Consider the following 25896-nt stretch of genomic DNA (forward strand, 5'->3'; position numbering starts at 1 on the left):
CAAAACCTCCCTTGAAGGCTACGCACGCTTACGGGGAATGAAATCCCCCATAGCGGGGCAAAAGACTGTCAACGGCAGAAATGTTTACCAAATCGATTAGTCAACATCAGCAAACATGTGAATAATTGAAGGCGAGGAGGGATCTGGGTGCCAAGTGAAGAAGACATACCAGACGCTATTACTCACGGCAGAGGGCCCTCAGCAACGCGGCTCTTGCGCCTTCGCCTCGCCACGTCCACCACACGAACTCAACGACTAAACTAAACTAACTAGTAGCTAGCTTGCTATCTAACTACTCACATCTAAAAGCACATCCAATGAAAAGAGACGGAACGAATCAATAGATAAAAAGTGGGATGAAACTGCTAAATATCTAAACATTTGCATGCATACATAATAGGGCTCGTTTTGATATATATATATATAATATATATATATATATATATATATATATATATATATATATATATATACAGCATATATATATAGTGTATATTATACATATATATGTATAGGCTATATACAGTGTATATTATATATAGTGTGTGTATATATATATATTATATATATATGAAATACAGAAAAAACAGTAACAATTTGCCAAATAGTTTTCTCAAGGTTTATTACAACAAATTCAAAACTTGAGGTTCCTCTAAGCCACATTTTCCGCCAGAATAGCGAAGCCACTTACATGTCTGTTACTTCAAGTCACTCGGAAAAAAAAAATCCAGTAAAGCAAGATTTGTTATCACCATTTCTATCGGAATTACTACTGCAAAAAGAAGGTCCAACAAAGGCACACAATTACTTATCAAACCAGTTCAAGGTACAAGTGAAGTAATGACACACAGGGTTACGGTAAACAGCGATAGAGGTAACTTGAATTCGGAGCTTAATCATGATACTCTTTCAATAATACACGTCACACAACATCACGATACTCTTTCAACAATACAAGTCACACAACGTGGCGAACATTATTTCTCGTCCCCACAAACCCCTTGGATATTCATGAGCACAAAATCATGCTCTTTTTGCTTCATACCAGAGCAACGAAATGAGATCAAACATAGATTTTAAAGAAATTTTATGAGGGACAACTTGCATATTTAACATTTCAAAGCGACTGACAAGTGAACTGACAGGTTAGGTTCTTACTAAAATGTGTTTGGACAATTTAACAAGATTAGTTTTGTTCTCAAAAGTTTAATATACATACTATGACTACTGTATACATATATTTGGCAAAATCACCATCCACAAATGTTCTAATTGCGAGCAAAAACCGTTTATAAGTAGGGAACTGCCTTCAACCAACCAACAAACACCAACTTTTCGGATTCAGTTTCGAGGAAGTGAACCAACACAAACTACTCTAAGCTGTGTTAATCACAAGTGTTTCTAAACTGCAAAACTTAACAGGACATAACTTAGCTCAAGATGTAAATAAACGGAGATGTGCGGTAAATATCAAAAGGAAAAGATACACGCAACAAGGAAAGTATTAATAGACTCAAAGATTGAGTCACCTGGTCAGATTCTCACAACAATAAAAACCATAATACCATTACTCTTGTATCGAAATGGTCAAAGACCACTCTACTACCCGTCAATTCCATAAAGTTACATGAATCTGTATTTACCCGTAAATTTTTGGAATTCTACTCTGCTACAGTCATTTGCGACAGTCATGAGCACCAGACCAAATATTGCAAACTCATGTAACCAAAGAAGATGGTCTTCTTCTTCTTCTTCTTCTTCTTCTTCTTACTGAAGTGTAGTTACGCAAGCAAGCTGGGTTGCTTTAAAAAAAATTCGCATAAATACATGTGCATTTGCATGCGAGATTATAATGAAGACATAAAAAGCAATTGGCAATAAGATTGAAATAAGTTTGTCACACAAAAATTAATATATTGCGTTTATCATCACAGCCAGTATATTGAACTACCAGAAGAATAACAGTTATTAAAATCTGGCTGAATAAAATAATTTTTTCCTTTTTCTTTTTTTTTCCTTCCTTTTTAGCATTAATAAAAATACGGCAATTGTAATCACAACTATATGTTTCTCTCGCACTTGTTCGGACAAGAGCTTTACACACAGAAGAAAACCCTTCTACGACTAGTGATTTGTCGGCCATCAATGAATTGCAGTATTCGAAAAAATCATACACAGTATGAATTTCACTACATAACAGAATATTCATGGAATTTACAGCTACAGCCTACGCCTCTGAAATCATAAGACCCATTTCAAACACTGATTTACTCCTAACAGTATACTTTTAGACTCTCCCTATGACAATCTTTTACAGGGCTTCAAGCTTTCATGGTTTTGCGTTTAGTACGACGGGGAAATATTTCATTTGGCGAGCATCATTGAGCATGTCAGTAAATGATAAATACCAAAAGTTTCCTTGGTTCAAAACGAAAAGACCTCAAGATTACGAAAACAGCAAGTGGGCATGTATATACTTTTCGTTCCTTCTTCTAGGCTGAAACGCAGCTTACTCGACAGACCACGATCCGCTCCCTGGAGCAAGAACCCGTGCTGGCAGAAGGCCGACTCAACCTACCAACAACAACAAGAGCTACTCAACTGGCAGCAGCTCAGTTCCCTTCTAAGCTTTCAAGCGTGAAGCCATTCTTCCAGTGGCTATTCAAGTCACCTTAGTTCCAGGTATTATAACAGCCTGGCCTTGAGTCAGCACAAACCTCTACTCCTCGGAGCAGCGTGTAAAGAAAGTCCCCATCTGCCTATTCGCAGCTGAGGCAACTAATTATGGAATGGGCCGGGTTCCGAATCAACATCTGAACTCTGCCAGTAAAGCTAAATTTATATAGTATAATAATTAAAGTGGTGGCCGTGTTTCAAAGATATATACGAACTCTGCCATTGGTTACCTCCAATATAAAATCAGCTCCAGATTGTGCATGAACGTTTTTAGGTATGAATGCATAACCTACACATATACAGAGAATTTATACATTAATTAGCAGTCTTGAAAAGAATGAATGAGAAACCGCACAGATATGTAGTCCAAAAAATTTTATGTCTGATATCATCATCTCTTCTTCTATATTTCTTAACCATTCCTACATTTTACTTCTACAATATTAAATCAACGATATTTTTCAAAAATTTCCCATAAATCCAAAAGTTTTTGCTCGTTTGAGAGAGAGAAAAAAGGTGAATATAACACCACTACACCCATCAGACCGGTCTTGCTAACAATCCTATGCTACATCCAGAACCAAAAAGACCTTTAAAGCAATTTTTTATACCACGGACGGATTACTATCCTGCCACTGTTAACAATGATCTAACCTTAAGTAAGAACTCACCCACTTGACATTCAGAACCACTATTTTATATTAATTTGGCTTGATGCCTTTCTTTGTTCACAATTTGCAAACCACAGATTTGATTATATCTACTTAGGGATCATATTTATATAGCTTGCAACAAGTCCCCTTTCATTTCGTCCATTTTCCCAGACTTCTTTTAGTAACAGTTCCACGTTAACTGATTCGTAAGACTAAACTTTTTCTTCTTCTACTTCGTTTTGCTATTCAGCTCAAGATCCCCGGGTCCTTCCATCACTCTAAGTTTTGTCATCAGATTAGGCAGCGGATGCGACCTAAATCTAAATGAGCGGGAATGAAAACAAAAATCCTATTTGGAGCAGTTCCATAAAAAATGTAGATTTACCGTCTCTGATTTACTTTCGAGAAGAACAAGGTCTAAAGTATTCTTCAGACCTTGGAGGAGAACGTTACTATTTACTACTGAAAACCTTCTGATCCCTTGAAATTTTCTGGACACAAGCGACGAAAATATCGGTTAATCAAGAAACCTACACATATGTAGTGTGACTGCATCGCAGAGAACCTTGTGTGTTTTCTATTCTGTTAGAACTCCAAACGTTTCTCTTAAGAACCACTTATTTTCAGAGCTACAAGAAGCTTATCAGGAGAGCACGGTTGGCTTTGGAAGAATGGGTTTATAGACACTCTTCCCTGTTATTATTTGATGGACTACTCTTCTTGCGTAGGGGCAGAATGAGATAAAAAAAAAAAAAATATGTAAACAGATGACTCGACTCATAAAGTCCCAAATCTTATAGGGAAAACTTACGATACGATATGAAAATGTTAAAGTACGCTGTTGTTTAAGAGTTCTGGAACAAAATCTCAACAAGAAAGAAAATATAAAACCCAATTCCAAAGAAGGACAAGTCTGACCTCATCTTAGAATCTTAATATAGCATTTACTACGAGTACACTAAATCCTCTTTGCCAAAACGCTGACCTAAGCCGCTTTTTCATATTTCGAGCTACCCTGGAGGATGAAGGACGACACTTAAGTCACGGCTATGAGTTATATAAGCTCAAGTGCGATAGAACCGTAATTTGTCATAAGCCTGTACTCTGACAAAATCAAAGCGGACGGTGAATGGGTTTGTCCAGTATGTTTTTAACCTTTTGAACTTCATTTTCTCCCTTTTCCTTTGTTACTCCGAAACGAAACTCGCTATCTTAATCCTTCTACCAAGTTAACTTAAAAGTTAGCATATTATTCAAAAGAAAAGGAAAGACGAAGCTGACGCTTTAGAAGGAATTCAAGTTTCTGACAGCAGATTTATAGAGAAGAAAATAATTACTAAGTATGGGACTGATGGGGAGAGAGATAATGCTGAACATAAAATTGGTCATCTCGACAGCAAGCAAGACCAGGCTGAAAAGATTTTGTCCTCGATTAGCAAAGCAATTTCCATTCCTGCTTAGCGTAAGATTTCAGTAGATTTAAGAGCCATAAGGTATTCCGATTCTGGCTATGCTAAAGGTTTTTATATGTTGTTCTAGTTAAGCTCTACAGTCTCTAATCTCAAGATAAGCTACCACCCTATGACCTACAACTCGTTTTTTTTTTTTAAAAGAGGAAGTGACACAATGACCCCATGACCTTTCGCACCGGGCCGGGTGGTCAAGGTTAGGACACACACAACCCGCACTCAAAGTAATTCCCTTTTTATCTAAGGGTAACTGACAGCCCTGTCAGTTACATGGAGCTGTAATTTATTAAAGACTATCATGTCAGAATATGGAAGGTACACACACTTCATACTCTGTTTCTTTATATATATATATATATATATATATATATATATATATATATATATATATATATATATATATTTTTTTTTTTTTTTTTACCACACATTTCTCAGGTTGTTCTGGGAAAGACTTTTTATCGGACAGCCTCTGAGTCTCATTTTTTAAACTTTGACCTTACTTCACTTTTCCTTTGTTTTCTTGTAAATCAAGTTAATTTTTTTCATTTTCCATCTCGAAGCTTTTACTTTGGCTGGGGCTTGTCCTATCGATTTTCTTTTTCAATCCGAGTCTGGTGCCTAGAGAAATAATAATGACTTGGAAAATAACCCATAAGCAAACACTCCCTGTCATAATTCTCAGTTCTTTCGTATGAGCAGAAACTACATTTTATTACCATTTACAGGCGTGGAAAATTGCAATTGACAACAAGCAGTAACGTGGCTTTTAACCCTTTTCTCACTTAGCCCAGGCCAGATATAAATTAGGAAAAGGATGAGGAAGTAAATGAAGATAGTTTGATTCCGTGAAGCGACAGGTTACTTCGTGAAAGATAGAAGATTATAGTAATCACAGACAAGAGAAGCAGGGAAAGACTGCCAAAGCCTTCAGTTAAAAGAAATATATAGTGAATACACAAATGCTGCGTATACAAAATCTATGTAATTTAAAATGTAGAAAGATAACCGTACGATTCAACATATATTAACATCACGAATGTCTGCATGTACGACATGCATCGAGGAGGTAGATTATGCATGGTTTTCAAGACCTATTTTTTTACATAAAAAGTAAAACAAAAAAAATTAACATATAAATTACAATTTATATACGAGCGGTCTTCTACATGACTTTACACGACAGAAAATTTAATATGCAATCGAAAAAGAGAGCTCGACAATTCATCACGAAAGTCATATCGTGAAATAAAACTTCAGGTACAAGCTTCCAGGTATATACCCAAGGCAGCCGACAGCTTTCAGTTAATCAACGTCAATTCCTGCCACAATTTACGTCAAAGCCACAAAAAAAGGATAAAAATAAAAATGTAAATTAAAATTGACACAATTACCGAAAGTCGACCTCATTTCGCCAATGATTTTCAATTATTCGGGAAATAAAAGAATGCTTTTTTCATAAAAAAAAATACAGAAAGGGAAAAAAGATAAAGTATACGAAAACCTTGTCTTATGCTATGAAATAAAATCTATGAATATCAATGTAACTATGTACAGTGATCATTTCTAGACTTCGCGTAAAAGCACTTTGTAGGGCTTAAGGCATGAGAGGCTTTTGTTTGAGTAATGGGGAAAGATGTCTCTTTTCTACAATTTAAGGTATCTTTCCTTAATTCAGTCAAATGATCAACAGAATTTTTCCCTATTGTAAAGACAAATATTTGTAATTTTCGATGCGACAACCCTCCAAATCTACCTTCAGTTGCAATGTAAGTAGGTCACCATCTAACATACATCAAAGAGAGAGAGAGAGAGAAGAAGCCCAAATAAGTCCAAGTACACGACCCGCTTTAAGGCATCATTCCAGCGGCCTCCTTTTCTATCCGTGACAAGTGGAAACCATATGCGTGACTCCATTCGTCTCCTAATGGCGAGGCACGACCAATAAAGAACCCTTCCTCCGTCCTTGTCCTGATAATGTAATCACCGTATTGTCGTGTTTATCAAGGCGACACGCCTGTTCCATTTCCTCAAACTTCTTTCGGCTCAACGTCGGCTGAGAGTTAAAGAAACCACCGCGAAGCTCCATTAAGTAACGGGAACATGATTGCCGGATTATGCAATAAAAAGAAGAATGAGGTCAGTTTCCAGTCGCCACAGGAGGAAGTCACGGGGTGGAGGAAACCTAGACGCAAAAGACGCACGTATTCACAGACAGACAGACAAGAGAGACAGGAAAACTCAGGACCTAATTAACCGGGCCTTTTTCTAAAGAAAGACCAACAGTTCGTCGGGAAGGGAAAACGTCCAGGCAAACATAAGACACAATCCACTGGCAAGACAACCCCTACCAGGCTTCTGACGGAGGAGGAGGAGGAGGAGGAGGAGGAGGAGGAGGAGGAGGAGGAGGAGGAGGAGGAGGTGGAGGAGGAGGAGGAGGAGGAGGGGTAGAAAGAGGAGGGGAGGAGGAGGGGGGCGGGGACGAAGAGGGGAGAGAAGGATGAAGGAGTCGAACGAGGTTGGGGAGGAAAGAGGAATACGGGGAGGGAGGGAGAGCGAGAGGAATAGGGGTGGCTGATGGATCAATACACAACCCACGACACTTTGAGCTCCACTTATCCTTCACTCAGGTCTTCCCTATACACAATGCCTTCTGCTGCTGCAACTGCCGCTCTTGCTGCTGCTACTGCTACTACTACCGCTACAGTTATTACTAGAATTCCTCTCGTACCTCTCAGGTTCCTCTTACATTAACTGAAAGCAAAAGTACTTTCGAAAGCATGCCATCAGGCATGTAAAGAACACGAACAAAGCAAGGAGGCATCGAGGTTACTGAAGCTCAAGAAACACTTAGCACCCAAAACAATACACTTTGCTAAACTGACTGAGGGTAATAATGACTACTGATGGCTCCCGCTTTGCAGTGGGAGTGGCATAATGGATACCCACGTGACAGTTACAACTAGAAGAAGGTCTAATATGGTTACTAATATGATGACCATTAAACTGTAGGAGTAGTACAGTATGATGGCTACTAAATAGCATTACGAGTGGTATGAGGACTACTAAACTGAAGCAGTAGTGGTATGAGGTCAGCTACTGCTAAACTGAAATAGTTGTGGTATAAATACTAATACACTGAGGTACGAGAGGTGTGATGCCCACTTAACACACGTATTAGTGGCATGACAGCTATTTAGTTGAAGTAAAGGTGATTTGTTGACGATTAAATTCGGATTGATATGTTGCTACTAAATTGCAGAAGATGTTCAAAACAAGTGTATGGAACATGCTTCACCAAATGATTTCGTAACCTTTCCTAACACAAAAAGCAATTAAAATCTTGAGGCATGATTTACGACCCAAATAAATAAATATTACTCATACAACGCACGAATGAACGGGCAGAAAGGAAGTGCAGTAGTCAAAATTATTATGAGAGCAATGAAACCGTGCAAGGGAAAAATGGAAATAATAAAAACCGAGGAGTTTTAATATTAAGGTTCATGAAAGTTCAGTGAGGTAAGCCAACCAGACATGAAGAGAGAGAGAGAGAGAGAGAGAGAGAGAGAGAGAGAGAGAGAGAGAGAGAGAGAGAGAGAGAGATGAACCTCAACTATTCTCATATCCAAAATGGCAAAACAACAACCGAACCAGCAGAAATAAATATCAACATACGGCAAATGTTGTCTTGAGCACAGGCGTTTCCGAAAAAAAAAAAAAAACAGTTCTGCTACTGTTAAGGATTTCTCCTACTTTGAAATATTTTCAAAATTTCACACCCAGGCTCATCTTCGAGCAGGAAATCCATCACTGAGCTGTAAACAACTTTTCAATGAGTAAAACTGAGGGAGATAAGAGACTATCTACTGGTTTTCAGCTTTCTGTCAGAGACTATTGAGATGGCTTTGTCTGTCCGTCCGCACTTTTTCTGTCCGCCCTCAGATCTTAAAACTACTGAGGCTACCGGGCTGCAAATTGTTATGCTGATCATCCAATCTCCAATCATCAAACACACCAAACTGCAGCCCTCTAGCCTCAGAAGTTTTATTTTGTTTAAGGTTAAAGTTAGCCATAATCGTGCGTCTGGCAACGATATAGGCCAGGCCACCACTGGCTCAAACAGCATTATACCGAGACTACCGAAAACTCTATTGCGCCGAGGAAACTTCGGCGCACTTTTTACTTATCTCTTACAACTAATACAGAGTTAACTAATAATTCAGCCATAAACTCGTTCGTCCCCTCACCGTAAACCTAAACACCATCCCAAGAGAAATGAAAAATAACAATGACACTCCATCCCCTAGAAAAGCCATTCACATGAGCCTATCGAGTTAGGCAACTGACACTCTACATAAGCAGGCTTGACATCAATTCGTATTCATCCACACGCTATACTGATGCATTTCTAATCAATAATGCAAAGTTCAATCTACTTACAGAATAAATATTCGAAATATACCCAACTTCCGAAAGGACACGGATGGTAATGGGGGAGGAAAACGTTGGAAATTCTGAGGAACAATGAAGGAAAAATTTAGGCAGCAATGCAGGGAATAGGCTATTGGGGAAAGAAAAGCAGTAAAACTGTGAAAAGAAAATAATAAAAATATGGAAGGGAATCAACATAAATTGGAAGGTAAATAATAAAATTATGACAACACGGGAAGATTGTGTCGACTAAATTATATGGCTACAACAAAATGCAGATATTTACCCGGGATGAATTTTTCCTAGTGATGTAGCACCTTATGTAAGGCATTTATTATTTTTGAGAATGGGACAGGTTGCCTTCTTTTACACAGAAACTGTTGCCATAATGCAATGATCTTGACATGAAAGGATACAAAATTAAACGAAAATAAATTAAAAACAGGAAATCACGAGAGGGTTGACTCAAAACATTGGAGGGTTACATATAAGTTTTGAATTTTTATATACAGGTTAAATATATATATATATATATATATATATATATATATATATATATATATATATATATATATATATATATATATATATATTTGTATATATATTATATATATATGTGTGTGTGTGTGCAAGTGTTGCGTGTGCGTGCGAATGGCAAGGCAAATGAACTGAAGAGCAACGATGAGAGAAGGAAAACCATCCGCTACTCGAAACGAAACTCGTCGTCCCCTCTACTGCTGTCGATAACAACTCGAGTAAGCCTACAGAATGACCTTATTGAGATGGAAATGTCCTGAAAGGGCTAAAGTAACCGTATCATTATGGAAATGCCGTCTTTTTACAGCATGCTTCGGACTACTGAAAATTTTGCGCTGAAGACTGGTTGCCCTTCCAATCAATCGGATGTCGACGATAAAACCTTCGCCAGTAAATGAATAGTAATTCTCATATGAAAAGGTTTAATTATTTTATTAAGAGACTGATGCCAAGAAATTACTAATTTTAAGAAAATGCTAATTCTTATGAAACAGTAACTAGAGCAACTAATTAATTACTGTGATTTTAAAGATTACACACACGCACTGATAAAGGACTGGCAAGGGCCAATGTTGCTTTCTTCCACAGACTATTTCACTTTCCTCTTCATTTCTCTAACTCACGCTCTCACTCTTCACCAACTGTCATCGAAGCTTATGTGTACCCACAATTCCCGCAGCCCTGACGCAGATCGTTTTGTACTAGCCCTAAGGTAACGTATCTCACTGCATAAGCGGGTCAATTCAATATCAAGTTTGTTAAATGGATTCCATGTTAAAATGAATTCGATAGTCACGACTATCAAAAGCCTGGGTAATGGAAACGAGTTAAACGTTGTTTCAACACCTCTGACATACCAGAGCCAAGCATCACTGGAAGCCGCACACACCTTAGCGGTCTGGTGGAAGCGGGAAATTGTCTTAATAATGTCGTACAGCCAACAAAGTTGCACTAATATAAAAAGGAAAAATCTTCGCCAGATATAATCTCCCTAACTCGATTCTCGTCCTCGACAGCTCAAACTGAAGATTTACCGGCGAAAGATAAGATAGGTTATCTCGACCACAGTTCCTTTTCGCGCCGATGGCTCCAACTACAAATCCTTCACGTCGAGATAAGGCCTGACTTACGTTATTCGCCCTGAGAATTTTATACTTTTTCGATCCTGCGTACGAGAAGATGTCGGATGTAACTTGGAGGTATTAAAAAAAAAAAATTCTTACCTCAAATTTCGCACTTTCACACTATCGCCTCGTTATTAGAGCTAGGATCGCCATTTTCAGTCAATAATAACGACACATACACATACACACACCTACCTGATCTGTACAAGCACAAGTAATCTGCGTTAAGAAGAAACTGGTGGAAATATAGTTGCGGCTTCTGCTTTGCTGCGGGGAAAAAGTCGCCATATCCACATTAATCAACCGATACACAGAGCGTCACTTTAAGTTTCTGCTTTGCAAGAGCGATTACTTTGCATAATCTATCATTTATGATACGCCTGTATGATACAATAAGCCAACCGCCTAACGTAATTCTCTCTCTCTCTCTCTCTCTCTCTCTCTCTCCAGTTACCAATCTTCAATCAAGGGCTATAGAAAATATTCATTTTTCCAATAAATGAAAAATAATAGTGTACAGATATGCAAAGAAAAAGTCTTAAGACAGAAAGATTATATTTAAGAAGTAATACAAAATATAAGCAATGGTTAGCCTACCATGTAGCTATTACATACAAATATGTAACCATCGCCCATTTATAAATCTCCCCAAGATATTTCTTTCCCAAGTAGAATTATCCTATTCGCCCATACCTGCAATCGCCTTATACTGCCGAGAGACCTCCCAACATAGAATGGCCACCACTGGTTACATAACTATGCATTCATCATACGCAACCTCCTTATACAGATGGTCAATCATCCTGCGTACCTATGCAATTATCCTACATGGAGGTGCCATCATTTTATACAGATATGCGATTACCTTTCAGAGACAAGCAATAATCCTGCGCAGATATGCAATCCCCTACCTTATATCGATACGCAATTCAACATGAGTGTGCAATCATCCCATATAGATAAGCAATTAACCGACACACAATAGTTGCAGACAAGCACCCACCCCCAGGTATTTCCCTATTATGAAAACTATAAACCTGACGATATATAAATCATTCAACGTGTCTAAGGCGTCAAGTTCCCCTCAACGTTGTCTTTTTATGCCATATATGACGTCACTAACTTTAATTTCTGCGTATTGTTTTTTTACAGGTTGGTTCATGAGTTTCAAGTTTCAAGTTTGGGGGGCCAAAAGTGTTTCGGGATAAATTCCCAACGCAAAAACTAATGGCAGATGGGCGCTCAGTAAAGTGAAGGCTTCCACCAAGCCCAACCAAAATTGGAGTCGGCTGTGCAGCATTTAAACTCCCTAATATTATCATGTTTCCGAAGTTGCTGGCCTGATATTACAGAAACCATAGAAAAGGATTTGTTGAAGCTCGGTACACCTACTCACTAAGTAATCTTCTCGAGATCAATAACTTTTCGTAAGAAATCTGCTCAGAGGTGAGATAGTTTCTACGAAATAAGGATAATTAACCCTAAGCCAACAGTAAATATTTACGTTCCATGTTTCATCACATTCAACTTATCAGTTTTTGTGATATCCTCATAAACATATACGTACACCTACGCACACATTATAAACCTAACTTCCCATGAAATCCAGATGGCACAAGATAAAACTTTACTCCAACACGAGATTTGATCACATTCAGGGAGAACTAATACACTGAAAGTACGTTTCGCATCGCATCCCGCACAAATGACGCACAATTTGGTGATATTTCATTCGTTACATACACTGTACTAAATCCGCTCCTATATAGACGTCTGTACCTGCACGTCTGTATGTGTGGGTGACTGATAGTGAGATGACTCGTCCTCTTTCGCTCCCACATTAATGACTCAGCGGATGGGGATAAGTTGACGCATGAGTAACCTCACTTTAATGAAGCCCATTTTCTTCATCGGCAGAAAAGCGCCTTCTTCACAACCATATTCGGAAGGAAGGAAACGCCTTCTTCACCATCATCTTTGACAGAAGCACTCTTAACCTTCACCTTCACAAGGAACGCCTTTTCGCCACCACCTTCCAACAGTAACGCCATCATCAACTTTTTTTTTTTTTTTTTTTTTTTTTTTTTTTGCAGAAGCGACAACTTGACCGTATTCGTCGTTTTCATCTGAAGCGCTTTTGTATCATCATCTAGGGCAAAAAAAGGATTTTCTCCATCATCCTCGGTCAATACCGAAGAGAGCGATAGGGATTAGTACATATAGGCTAAATACAAAGGCTATCTGGACGGTCAAACGATTATGATGACAGCCATTTTTAACCAACGAAGAATATACTGGAAGTATTTTTCATATATTTCTCTGCTGAACATCATGAACTTCAGGTGATTTAAGTGAATACTATTTAGCAAAAATAGAGGATGTTCTAAAGGGAACTAACACTTGAACCTTTCATTTAAGTTAAACCAATTAGTAGTAACAGAAGCAGTAGTAGTAGTACTTGAGGTAGTAGCATCAACACCGCTATTATAATGTATATAATGCTATAGCTAAGAGAGAGAGAGAGAGAGAGAGAGAGAGAGAGAGAGCGGTACTCCTCGTTTCGTCCCCCTCGAGGAGGCGGGACTGCGAAAGCGTTGTCAGAAACAAACGAGGATTCAGAATCCCTGAATGATGACAGGGCCAAGGTCATCCGCTAGAAGCCAAAATAATCTACTGCCATTTGAAAGGTCTTAATTACTGTATATACACTTAGATAAATATCTCGAACGATGAAAGTTACAGACTTCAATTGTACTGTGAAGAACTTTGGGACAAATGAAATAATAATACTTATAACTGAAAGGCTGAAATGCTCTCCTAGGATATCTGGAAAAAAACAACAGGTCCAGACTGCAATAATTCATGATTCGAAAGAGAGGAAACAAGAGTTATAAATCAAAAGGAAAATTGCAGTTTGGATGAGAGACGATAAACGTCAAAGCGAAAACGACAAAACCCCGAGACGTCCGATAGCGAGGAGGACGCCCCGGAAAAATCTCAAACCAGTCATCCATCGTCAGTCTTTCAAGACTGTGAGGGTCCGGAATATTGTTCTTTATCCTCTATAATAACATTTTTTAAGCAACTGTGCAACATTTATTCATAATCTCCCACAGGTGCTGCAGCGAAATTCAACATGGATTCTACAATACTACAACCGCGGACGATTTCCAGGTCCACTTTTACGACAGACCTGCGATTACCCAGCAGAATCAGAAACTATCCTTTACTGATGAATGATTTACCAAGTCATCCGACTGGCGTCGTCGTCAAAACAATGACACAACTTTTGGCACACTTTGTTCTTTGGGAGACTACGGCTTTAACCCTCTCTCTTATCTTTACTTTGTGTTGTCGTTGTTTATTTTACATTTCTGTTAAAATGTTTTCAAGGAAAGATTCTTACCACTTTCCCTACCGGCAGTGTCACACGCAACTTCGTTTTCTTTCACTTATTTTTGATCCTTCAGAAACTAAACCCTAACCTGTATTAATCTCACTATGCTTATTTATCTACTCGAAATACAGCATACTTTTCCTTTCAGCGTCTTTTAAAGTTAACAAATTCAGTATCCAATTTGTACAATTATCATTCTTTATCTAAGTAATCTATCTCGATTAAATATGGAAATAACGCATCAAATCCCAAAACACTACAAGATCCTCCAAGCGGCCTTTGCACCGATAATGATTTTCCACCGGTCCTTTCTAACACTGATAACAGAAAATAACACTTTCAACCTGTCATTTCAAAAATCGATAACAGAAAATAACAAAATTTTAACAAAATCACAGAGTACAACTGGTTGTGGCCTAATGGAAAAATCTTAGGATGACTATCAGAATAGGCGTGTCATTCACCTAAAATCATTATTCAACTGCGACTAAAAACACGTTACAATCTTTGTTCTCAAAAGGAAGAACAATGGGCGTGAATATACATTTGTACAATTCTGAATGATCATAATCCTGAAATGATAATCTGACATTCTCTCATAATATATATCATCATCGATTTTTTCCTAAAATCGCACTGAATGAGTCTGTATGATTCTTCTCTTAAAATTTTCAACTCCAACTGATTCTTCTCTTAAAATTTACAGTTCTGAATAAAGCTTCCTTTAAAACATACAATCCTGGAAGACTCTACCCTTTAAAACATACAGTTCTTAATTATTCTTCCCCTTTTATTGTAAGTTTCAGAGTCCCAGCCAATTATCACCTCGTATTGAAGAGGGAGAGTCAACAGATAGATGGATCTAGGTAAACGGTAACTTAGGGAGAAGGAACAACACTGTGTAGTTTCGGGATGTAATATAGAAAAATATAAATCAAATACATATTTAACTAAGTGCTTTTAAGCAAATCGTGACTATAGCTGAGTGTATAATTATATACCTATATATTTAAACAAGATTAGTTATTTACCGTGTATATGGAAATAGATACACACTCAAACACATGAACACACACATATACATACGCACACACATATAGGCTATATATACATTATATAAATATACAAATGAATATATACATATATATATGTATGTATGTACAGTATATATATACAAATATGTAAACATAATGCATGTATGTTTGCATGTATAATAGTGCGTGTGTGTGTATGTATGTATGTATGTATGTATGTGTGTGTGTGTGTGTGTGTGTGTGTGTGTGTATATATATATATATATATATATATATATATATATATATATATATATATATATATATATATATATATATATATATATATATATATATATATATATATATAGTCACAATATCAAGCCTACAACCAGATTTACCAATGCAATTTCTCCTGCACCTCAAAATAGCCCGTGCCAAGAGAGCATACTAGATTATGCACAATCGCAAACGGGACATCTAATTTTAATGGCGAAAAGACCTTTAACAATTTTATATTTGAAGGACAAACGTGACTGTACGTTTCGGTGAAAGCATCTCGCTTCTTTTGAGAGAGAGAGAGAGAGAGAGAGAGAGAGAGAGAGAGAGAGAGAGAGAGAGAGAGAGAGAGAGAGAGAGAGAATTCACAACAATGGTCTATTTAAAGCCTTAAGGTCACATACAAGTCCCTTGCAGGCACCACATTCCAACTAGTGCTTCAACTGGCGTCAATATCTCGCGAACATTGTTTCGAAGTACTGTATAGCACCCTTTCACGGAGCAGTTTGTAGCAAGAGTTTAAAGAACCTCATCAATTTAAGCCTTAACCTCCTTCTCAGTTAGTAAGTAAACTAGTCGCCAGTCAACTGTCATCTAGACTTTTTTTTTTTTTTGGTGTACTTGAAAAAATATCCCAGCTGGCAATCCAATCACATTTAGCCTACATGAAGTATCAAGGCTCAACTACCGGATTGGTCTCACCGTTTCCAAACAGCCATGAAAATCGTTCTCTCTATTTTTAAAAACAGCAAATCAGCCGGGATCTCTCATCCACGAAAGCCACATTATACCAGTGAAGCCCTAATACTGGGTAATAAACCTGAGCGAGTAAGTAGGCCTGTGGTTGAATTGGCAACACTCCAAACTTTATATTCAGGACGATCAACGCCATAATTTCCTTCGATTTCCTGTAAGTCCTCGCCCCCCGTTTTACAAAGATACATCTCTCTTTAACACTAAGATTTAGTGAAAATATTTCACCTTCTACCATCATTATTTCGCAGCCGTTTGATGCAGCTACTAATTGGTCGCGTGCTGCACAAGAATGACCACTCGGGCACTGATTTACGACGAGATCTAATCTAGAAAGTTTTTCGCCAAAGTGGCTGGCTAACACGGGATGGGAAACGGGGGTGAGGCGATTCGCTTCCTGTCTAATCATTCAGTGCTCTACGGCAAAGGGTCCAAGATTACAAAATCGTATTCTGCTATGGCTTTTGTATCTGACTCTTCTTATACAGCTGCATCACTATTATTCGCTTAGCAAACAGAGCCCTCTGATCAACGTAGCTGTAGCAATGAATCCCAAGTCACGAAAGTATAGCACCAAAACTACGCTCCATCAGACTGGATACTGCTGATTCGGTTTATTTAAATCTCCCAGACGGTCTAAATGGAAATTCCCGACTTGCGACTCAGAAACTGATCACTAAAACATTCTAGGGGTATTATTTTGTATAGATTCATGTATCAGGCAGAGGCAAGAACAAGGAACTCTGACGTTCTAGGGATAAAATTAACGCTAATAACTAATGAAGACGAAGTATTGCATAAGGAAAAACAAAAGATCCGCAAATCTTGATTCTCAAACGAAACAGATCGGAATTCCGAAGTTTACCAACTTTCACAGTTTTGGATAACTACCGAAACCTTTTCGTTTCAAAACGAGTTTCACTTAAAAGACAGTAACAACCTTGATACAAAACAATTCCTATGCCCAACGCTTTCAAGCATTACGGAGTTACAATATCAAAATTGATAAAAAATTTACTAGGCGTGCATAATATGCACAACAAAGTTCCTCTGTGTTAAAAATAGCAATAGTGCCTGGAATTTCTACTTTCAGTCACTGTTCAGGTAAAAGCTTGTATGACATTCCAAAGTCAAACGTTTGAATCATTCATGCCTGACCGTTTGCAAGACAAAAGCGGATTAAATATGAAATCTAGAACCTCTACACTTGATAGTGAAAGTAAAACTTTAATCTTTCGTTCCCTGTCTCTACCAGCAGTCATAAACCTCTGATAGCTATGGTCAAAGCCGATGACAACTGATGCCTACACAATCCGGCTACAAAGGATTGCAGTTAGTGTTTTAACAATTGTAATATCAAATTGTGAGTGAGATACCCTAGCACTTGAGACTTCGTCATCCTGAAAAAAATATATCATAATATTTGAATTGCCATACTCTACAGTACAGAAAACACCAGCCTCTCTTAAAACGAAAGTCTCATGTACGTGAAATTTCCTGAATCCTCAATGCACAAAGTCAGAATTAGAAACAAAATCCCAAATACTTGAGATTTCCTATTCAGCATCAATATAAATTTTCAACCACCGTAGATTTCTAAGTCAGAAGTGAGAGAGAAAATCCCCAACACCTGAGATTCCATATTCAAGAATTAGACTTTCTATCCAGAATTAAAAGAAAAATTCTCAATCAAACGACACTTCATGATCTGAAAGAGAAATTCTAAACCAACTGAGACTTCCAATTCTGAAATAAGCGAGAATTTCCTTATTACTTGAGACTGCACTATCAGAGCGAGACAGAGAAAAACTTCATACTCCTTTTCCATGGGGCAAAAAACAGAGCTCCCTATCCAGAGTTAAAAGAGAAATTCTCCACCAACTGAGACTTCCTATTCTGAAATAAGCGGGAATTTCCCTAAAACCTGCGACTCCACAAACAGAATGAGAGGAACTTCAAATATCGTGTTCCAAGTGGTAAGAAACACAGCCAGCCTTCCCGGATGCACAACCAGCCAGCTTTTATTCCAGGCAGGCTGCTTCGAGTCAGGCAGTCGGAGTCTCCTGGTGCGGAGAAAATTCAATAGCGCTCCCCTAGAGAGCGAAGATTCTGGTGCATCAGCAGGCATCCCGAGCCTTAACCTTATCAAACAGCTATCAGCCCACGATTGCAGAAAATAAACCCAGACAAAATGTTCGGCGTCCCAAAGCGGAGGCGCGTCGCTGAATTGCGACCAGCGAAGAGGGATGAAAGTTTGCAGACATGCAATGATATATCTTCTGGGACTTAAATCTTTCATTTTAATACGAGCAATTGGGCAAATTCATTCTGAGGCACAACTACTGTAGATGTAATACTACGTACCACTGGGCATTTGATTCCGGGATACAACCCACAAGAAATATAAAACTGGCCACTTCCTTCTGTGAACTAAGCCACTTTAAACCAGTAACTGATCATCACCTTCAAATATGTAACTGGAATATTAATTCTAGATTCAAAACCATCAATTCACAACAATATGCTTGCCATATTATTTCAGATACAAACAAAATATTTAAAAATACTATATTAATTCTGTACCAAAACTAGCCATTATAAAACAAATTGCATATTAAATTGCCTTACATGCACCTTCGTACAATCTTAATAAACCAATAAAGATACAAAGGCCATTCGTAATGACCAAAAATAGACTTCCCTGGCGAAAGACATTTTACTTTCATTCAAGGTCACTGACACAATCAATAGCCAAAAGTGGAACACGCAATGTTGACATCAACACGTGAAAGATACCCAACACTCGAAACTGCCGTACTTGAAGAGGCTTCTGCGTCGATGACCATTGATGAGTGCCGCCAGTTTGGTAGGCTAGTCAACCAATCAATCTGAGGGGCGAGTCACCTTCCGTTCTACTAAACCCTGATCTTCCAGTGGCTCTCTAATAACAGTGAAACCAAAGACCACCAAAAGACCCGAGGCTTCAAGACTCACATACTTGTGGCCGTCATCTGCTTTCTTGGGAGCGTCCTACGCACTCCCTTCTATTACTTCCGCAAAAGTATGTAATGGAATAATGTGGAATATATCCCTTCTATTACTTCCGCAAAAGTATGTAATGGAATAATGTGGAATATAGAGTTTAGGCCAAAGGCCAAGCACTGGGACCTACGAGGTCATTCAGTGCTGGAAAGGATATTGAGAGTAGATAAGTTTTAAAGGTGTAACAGGAGGAAAATCTCGCAGTTGCACACTGTAATCATTGTTAGGAGAGGGTGGATAGCAAGATGGAAGAAAGATAATATGAATGGAGGTACAGCAAAAGGAATGAAAGGTGTTGCAGCTAGGGGGCGAAGGGACGCTGCAAAGAAGCAAAATTATTCAAGCAGATCTTTCAAAACGAAAATTATCCTACGACTCATTTCAAGAGAAACCCACGGGTGTCACTAATTCGTCTTCTTCCATCAAGAGTCCGTGCTGGTACAAAGTCAGCTTTATCTAAAACAAGACTTGATAAGACACAACAATAAGACAAACGCCAAGAGTGACAAAAACAAGAAGAAAATGGTTTTTTCTTTATATGTAATTCTCATACTCGTAAGGCTTTCCAATTATTTTCCCTAAAAAAAGCGCAAAGACACCTGACAAAAGCTATAACCTTTAAAAAGCACCCGTTAAACGCCGGTTCTTCGATAGCCCCCTCAGCGTTATATGCAAAAAAGACAAAAGTGCATTAAAGGAATCCACGGCGCTGATGTACACGCGCCATTCTACGCCTATTAGTTTTTTAATCTTTAAGAACATGGCAAGAAACTCGGAGAGCGCCTCAAGGTTGCCTTTTCCGTGATATATATGCCTTTTACAACTAGAAGTCATCTGATTTTTAAAAACTATTCCGGAACCAACTGCGTTCTCTCTCTCTCTCTCTCTCTCTCTCTCTCTCTCTCTCTCTCTCTCTCTCTCTCTCTCAGGAAATTGCATTTGCTCAAATCCACGATGTCCTCCATCACTCAAAACAGTAAACGTACCATCCACAAGAGATGACACCACAATATCTTTGCTAGCATATGATATACCGGTACAAGAAAAAATAAAAAGCCATACACAGTAGTCATCCTTATAAGAACACATCACATTTTACCAGATTAAAGATGGTCAAGCGATAACAAGCTTAGCCTACAAACGGCTATAAAAAACTGTCATATTTCCCATTCTTCCCTCTAAAAAAAAATCAGCACCGCAAGGATAGTTGTTTAACAAAGGCGAACACTCGCAGATACCTTATAAACGCTTTCAGCAGGTAGCGCAAGACGTCAATCAAAACTGGCACCGTTTTTAGTTGCCGAGATTTCCATACGGGGCTGAGTGGGGGAGGGGGGGGATGGCTAAAAATATAATTCTCGAAGCATAGCGCTGAATCATCCACGATAACCAACATTAAGTTTGATACTCTAGAGATTTCTAACTGAAATGTCACATTCTTCACGACTTAGGAAAACCAATAAAATAAAAATAATCTGAGAGAGAGAGAGAGAGAGAGAGAGAGAGAGAGAGAGAGCTGCGACATTCAACTATCAAAAATTGACTTTTGCTAACGTTAAATAAAATCATGCATGTGAACTATGAAAAGCACACGTAAAATACAAAAAAAAATGAGGGTGTAATTGTCAGCAACAAACGCACTATAGATCTATATTTACAATAGGTCGAAACAAACTAACCAGCATTTTCTCGTCTCGACATACTTTTGTAAATTACGAAATACTACAGGAATACTTTTTGTGATACCATTAGGATGAAAATGACCTTCTCTGGTACACTGATCTTACGTTACATTTAAGCAGTTATGATTATTATTATTATTATTATTCAGTTGCCCCATCTTGGATTAATAAACAAATTTTAGATAAAAGAGTGAATGACATAATCCATTCACTGAAACGTGGGGTAAATTATTCTTTCAATGTGTTTACATAACGACCAATTAAACGGCCAATTACGACCCTTAACTAGCCCCACCAGAAAAAGAGAGAGAGGAGCAGGTAAGGGAATAAAAGGTGGTGGGCCGGGGGAGGGGAGGAGAGGCGGTGATAAAATCTGATTGCGAAAGATGAAAAATTTATTAATAACACGTCTTACTGCCTTACTCATTCATTACCTCTGGTGCCCTTATTCACTCTGATATTCACCAGACGTGAGGAGCAACAACTATATAGGTCAAGGAATATTTTTTGCCTGCTCCAACTGCTGAATCACTTACAGTATGATGAGATAAATGAGGTTTGTTAATATTTATCATATCTGTTGATTGATTCCTTCTTTTACTGATTTCCTCGGTGTTTAGGCCTATAGTTGGACTCCCTGACGGATTTGTAGTTCGGCGGTAACAATATGACTGCTAATAATTATTATCAATATCAGAATAATTTGTACAGTTTTGCGCGAAAAGGTAAAAAGAAAGGGATAAGGAAAATCAACCAGAAGAGTGAAATAAAAGCCAACAACACGAAAACAGATTACACGGTCAATGAGAAATCACCCCATCCGTACATGACATCACGAGATTCGAGAACCAGAGCTTACTTCGCGCAGAACAGCAGAAGAGAGCAAGCGAGAGTTCCAGGGCAGCAGTGGGGGGAAAACTTAAAACAACTTCTCAGAGCCTCAGGCTGACTGAACTTCCCTCCAATGAAAAGTTCACCGATGTAAGACATGCCATCACCATTCACGCATTGCGAGACAAAGTGAAACCAGATGTGGCGAATTTGGAATGTGTCAGTGGAAATTTAGACTTTTCAATCGAGGCGAAGTATTTATCATGGGTCAGGATCAATACGCAAAAGACTTGCTACAAATCCGAATTGGGAGAGTACATGATGAATTGCAAATTCGTGCAGTGATGCCTTCGCCCGATAGAATTCCGTGAAACTTTCACCAGCGGTAACCCATGAGCCAAGGACCGGAAAACGAGCGAAGAAAAATGTTCTTGCTACGATCGGGGATCGTGAGGCCTGGGCCTGGAGTCTCACTCTTGATTTTGGTGGTGACCAAGATCAACGCTAAAATAAAGAGCGCTTAAAACCTTACGTCAACAAGCACTCCTCTTGCAATGTGGATGCATGTCTCGGTGTCTTCAAAGTGATTAAATTAATGTACTATAAACACTCACGAAAACTTGGGTACAATGTTACCCACTGAACAAGAAGACGAGCAGTAATGCTAGGCTATTCTAAGAGCATAGCAAGTGGATTCGATAAAAGGGCATTAAGGAAAAAGAAGCTTGAGTATAAATCAAAATCAGATAAAGCTTCAAATGCGTATAAAGATACTTAATGCGTTTAAAAAGACACCTGACAAAAATCAGCTAAAGACACATAGATACATGCATAAATAATCTTACGCGAATATAAATACTTATTAGGTATAAGTTTAAAAGGATTACAACTATCACTAATAATTTTAAAATTCGTTTACATAGACGACTATGATAATAAGCTTATAATGCCTACAATCCAACACCATACAAAAATTTAGAGTCCAAGGAACACATAGAAAAAACTAAACTACAATCAGTGAAATTATATAACAAGAGTCAATCTTACAGTAGGCTAATGCAAAAAACCGGTGTTAAAGTGACATCAACCTTCTGACATTAGCCATAAAATTATTTCTATGGACTACAGAATTAACGGAGAATGGGAAACTGTGTGCATGTGGGTAATCTGAGAAAGTCTATTTCCTAATTTCTGCTTACGAAAAGCGCAACTCCGCTCAATCTTGAGCCTCGGTATTCCTGTAATGCCTATCATTGTAAACCATAACTTCTCTCCGTGTCTTTGTTCTTGTTTACTCCGGACCTAGGCTAGAAAAGTGCATTAGGTTGCAAGTCCCACTGCCCTTGTAGTGTTACATTAACCCTTCCAATCGCTGAACCTGCAATATATGCTCGCAGCTCAGAAAGACTCCACAGTACTAGTCATTTTCGTGCAAACGTAAAAAAGGCTCATCAAATGAAATTTACGGCAACGTTTCACTTCGAATCACCCCTATTTTCACATCATGACAGCCACTTCAGTAATATCGTTAAAAACACCAAGTTAAAATGCCTAACAAAATACTTCAAGATGTAACTCACTTTCAATTATACAAGTTAAAGTAAACTCTTCAATCCCCCAAAAAATCTATATGAAAGCTCTCTCTCTCTCTCTCTCATGTACACACACACACACATACGCACACACATATATATATGTGTGTGTTTTGAGTGGAGCTGTCCAACGCATGCGCATGTGAGGAATGTGTGCGTGCGCGCGTGTATACGGTGCATATGACGTAAGTATAGGCCTAAATAACATTTCCAGAATACACGATTTCGTGTGATATCATTCGAACAGTCAGGCACGAGCTTCTCTCACACAAATTTTTTTTTTAATCAGACTATGCCTATTTAACATTCTGTTCCTTGTATAAGAAATAAAATAAAGATGGGAGCCAGATTAAATGACGAGGGTTAGTTTCACATTATATATAAAAATTTCAAGTTTACTGTCTTACATATTGCTTTTTATATAGGCTAACTACCAGATGCTCCAACAAAATATGTTTTATTCAAGGTCTAACAACATAAATATACTCACGCCGTTTTAATATATTTCTACTCTGACTGCTGCTGATATAACAAAACCTTTAACTAAACGCATGTTGGTGCATGGCTTTACGCAAACCTCTAGTGCAAAAATTTTACTTCAGACTATCAGTGATAATGAATGGCGCAAAAGCTCGCGCGGTAGGTCACTTTTGGGGGTAAGATATCTTGCTTCATTAATGTAGGCTGACGTAAAATGTGGAATCAACATTACTTTACTTTGAGTTATTACAGTTGTCAATAACCTACGAGCCTAAATGTCACGTGTAACGCCCATACCACTTATCGACTGTACCAGCAAACTAATATATGTAGACGACACATGAATTACTGTACATCCGCTCATTTAATCACAATATGGTCCAACCCATCTTTACGTGAGCTCGTAGTACAGAGGATTGCGACATACGAGCAAAAAACATCCGCCTCGCAAGAAGAAATGTCTGCAGCATACGAACATATCATGATAACGGTTTGACAAAAATAAGTAAGCTCAAAGCTACTTTAACGTCCGGTCTGTCGAATTTCGTAGAAAACAATCTCTCTCTTCTCTCTCTCTCTTTGTAGCTAACTTTAACGTTCATGCTACACAAAAACTGTCATAAAAAATAAAACTTCATTCCGTCATCACTTATCAGAAACTCTCGCCTGCCTGTCGTAGCCAGTAACCTAATCTCTGACAACGGACACTCCCACTTCGTCAGAGAAATCCATTAATCCATAAACTTGGATTTCGTCCAAGGGCAAATCAAGATAGCTGTAAATCCATTACCTTTCGGAAATCTTTGTAATCATTACGAATTAACCGTCATTACTGGAGCACGGTAATAAAAAAAAAATAACACTGGCAAGTAAAGTAGCCTACATACGGCAGAAAAAGGATTTCAGTTCCATTTGGACTAGGTTGCGCTCGATCTCATCGTCGTAGTAATGCTGATAAGACCATGCAGAAAAATGATGTGGAAAAAAAGAAAAAACCTTACCATCATAGTTGTCTGCTAAGCATTCACTGCACAGACGTTAGGGGGGAAAAAATCTTTACAATACTGTCGTCCGCAGCGAGTGATCCGTGAAGAGAATGGAGGAGAATTAAAGGACATCTCACCTGTAACGAGCAGACGACGAGGTGATTCCTCTACCTTAGAACTGTCTGACATTTAACTTATTATACTTACTTTCCCAGCTCTTCCTTGAGCTCGTATCCATCGCTGAATCGTGTCGAGGGCTGCGTAGTCATGTTGTCAACCGTAGACGTTTTTCCTCTTTCTTGGACAAGTATCACTTAACACTCCCCTTACACCCAGCTACCTTATGGTGTGGGCTTGCTTAGAGTGTATACTTCTACACAACGCTACTTATGATAACACACACTCATTAGGGATTGCTATTAACCACTAACTAACGTAATGCCACTACTAGCCAGAAAGAGAGTGGGAGTGCACCAGGGAGCCTCAGCTATACTCTCGCGCCGATGTCCACTAAAGGCAGACAGTTGCCAGGTCCTATTTGGACTCCGGTCGAATGTCCCCAGGCCCACACGCGCATCCACCAAGTAATGGAGAAAACGTTTATATACTATAAAATTGACACATTATTTCAATATTAATTGGTCTCCTAATATATAAGTGACTTTTATCTTAATTAAATCTCTTAAAATATTTTCAAAAAGAGCTCAGTGGTACCAAAGCGTAGACTTTGTTTCCACTTTATAACTCTCGTTGCACTGGCGCGCGAACAGATTCTGTACTGTGTTCGCTTTCACACTGCGCGCGTCGTCTGCTAGATGGCACTGAGCGTAAAGTAGTGATAAAGTTTAGTTCACATGCTAGGGTTTTCGTGACAGACAACATTTTATCATAAAATGGCTTTACTTGTTTTGATGAAATAACACCAAAATAATGTGATAAAATATGTTTAAT

At 38.4% G+C, this 25896-nt stretch overlaps 1 protein-coding gene across 28 annotated transcripts in view; it reads right to left on the reverse strand.

Annotated features, from left to right (window-relative positions):
* CaMKII (Calcium/calmodulin-dependent protein kinase II) overlaps positions 1-25490 on the reverse strand; it is a 659837-nt gene extending 634347 nt beyond the window's left edge. For 9 of the 28 annotated variants that reach the window (XM_067108712.1, XM_067108709.1, XM_067108729.1 and 6 more), the window contains exon 1: positions 25153-25486. In XM_067108712.1, the coding sequence (XP_066964813.1) occupies positions 25153-25214 (62 nt within the window). In that variant the 5' untranslated portion in view covers positions 25215-25486. Of the gene's footprint in view, positions 1-25152 lie in introns of all 28 variants that reach the window. The other 19 variants (XM_067108716.1, XM_067108721.1, XM_067108723.1 and 16 more) reach the window with 5 other exon arrangements.
* Positions 25491-25896: the final 406 nt, after the last annotated feature.

Source organism: Macrobrachium rosenbergii, chromosome 9 (assembly GCF_040412425.1).
Source record: "Macrobrachium rosenbergii isolate ZJJX-2024 chromosome 9, ASM4041242v1, whole genome shotgun sequence".
Lineage (NCBI taxonomy): Eukaryota > Metazoa > Arthropoda > Malacostraca > Decapoda > Palaemonidae > Macrobrachium > Macrobrachium rosenbergii.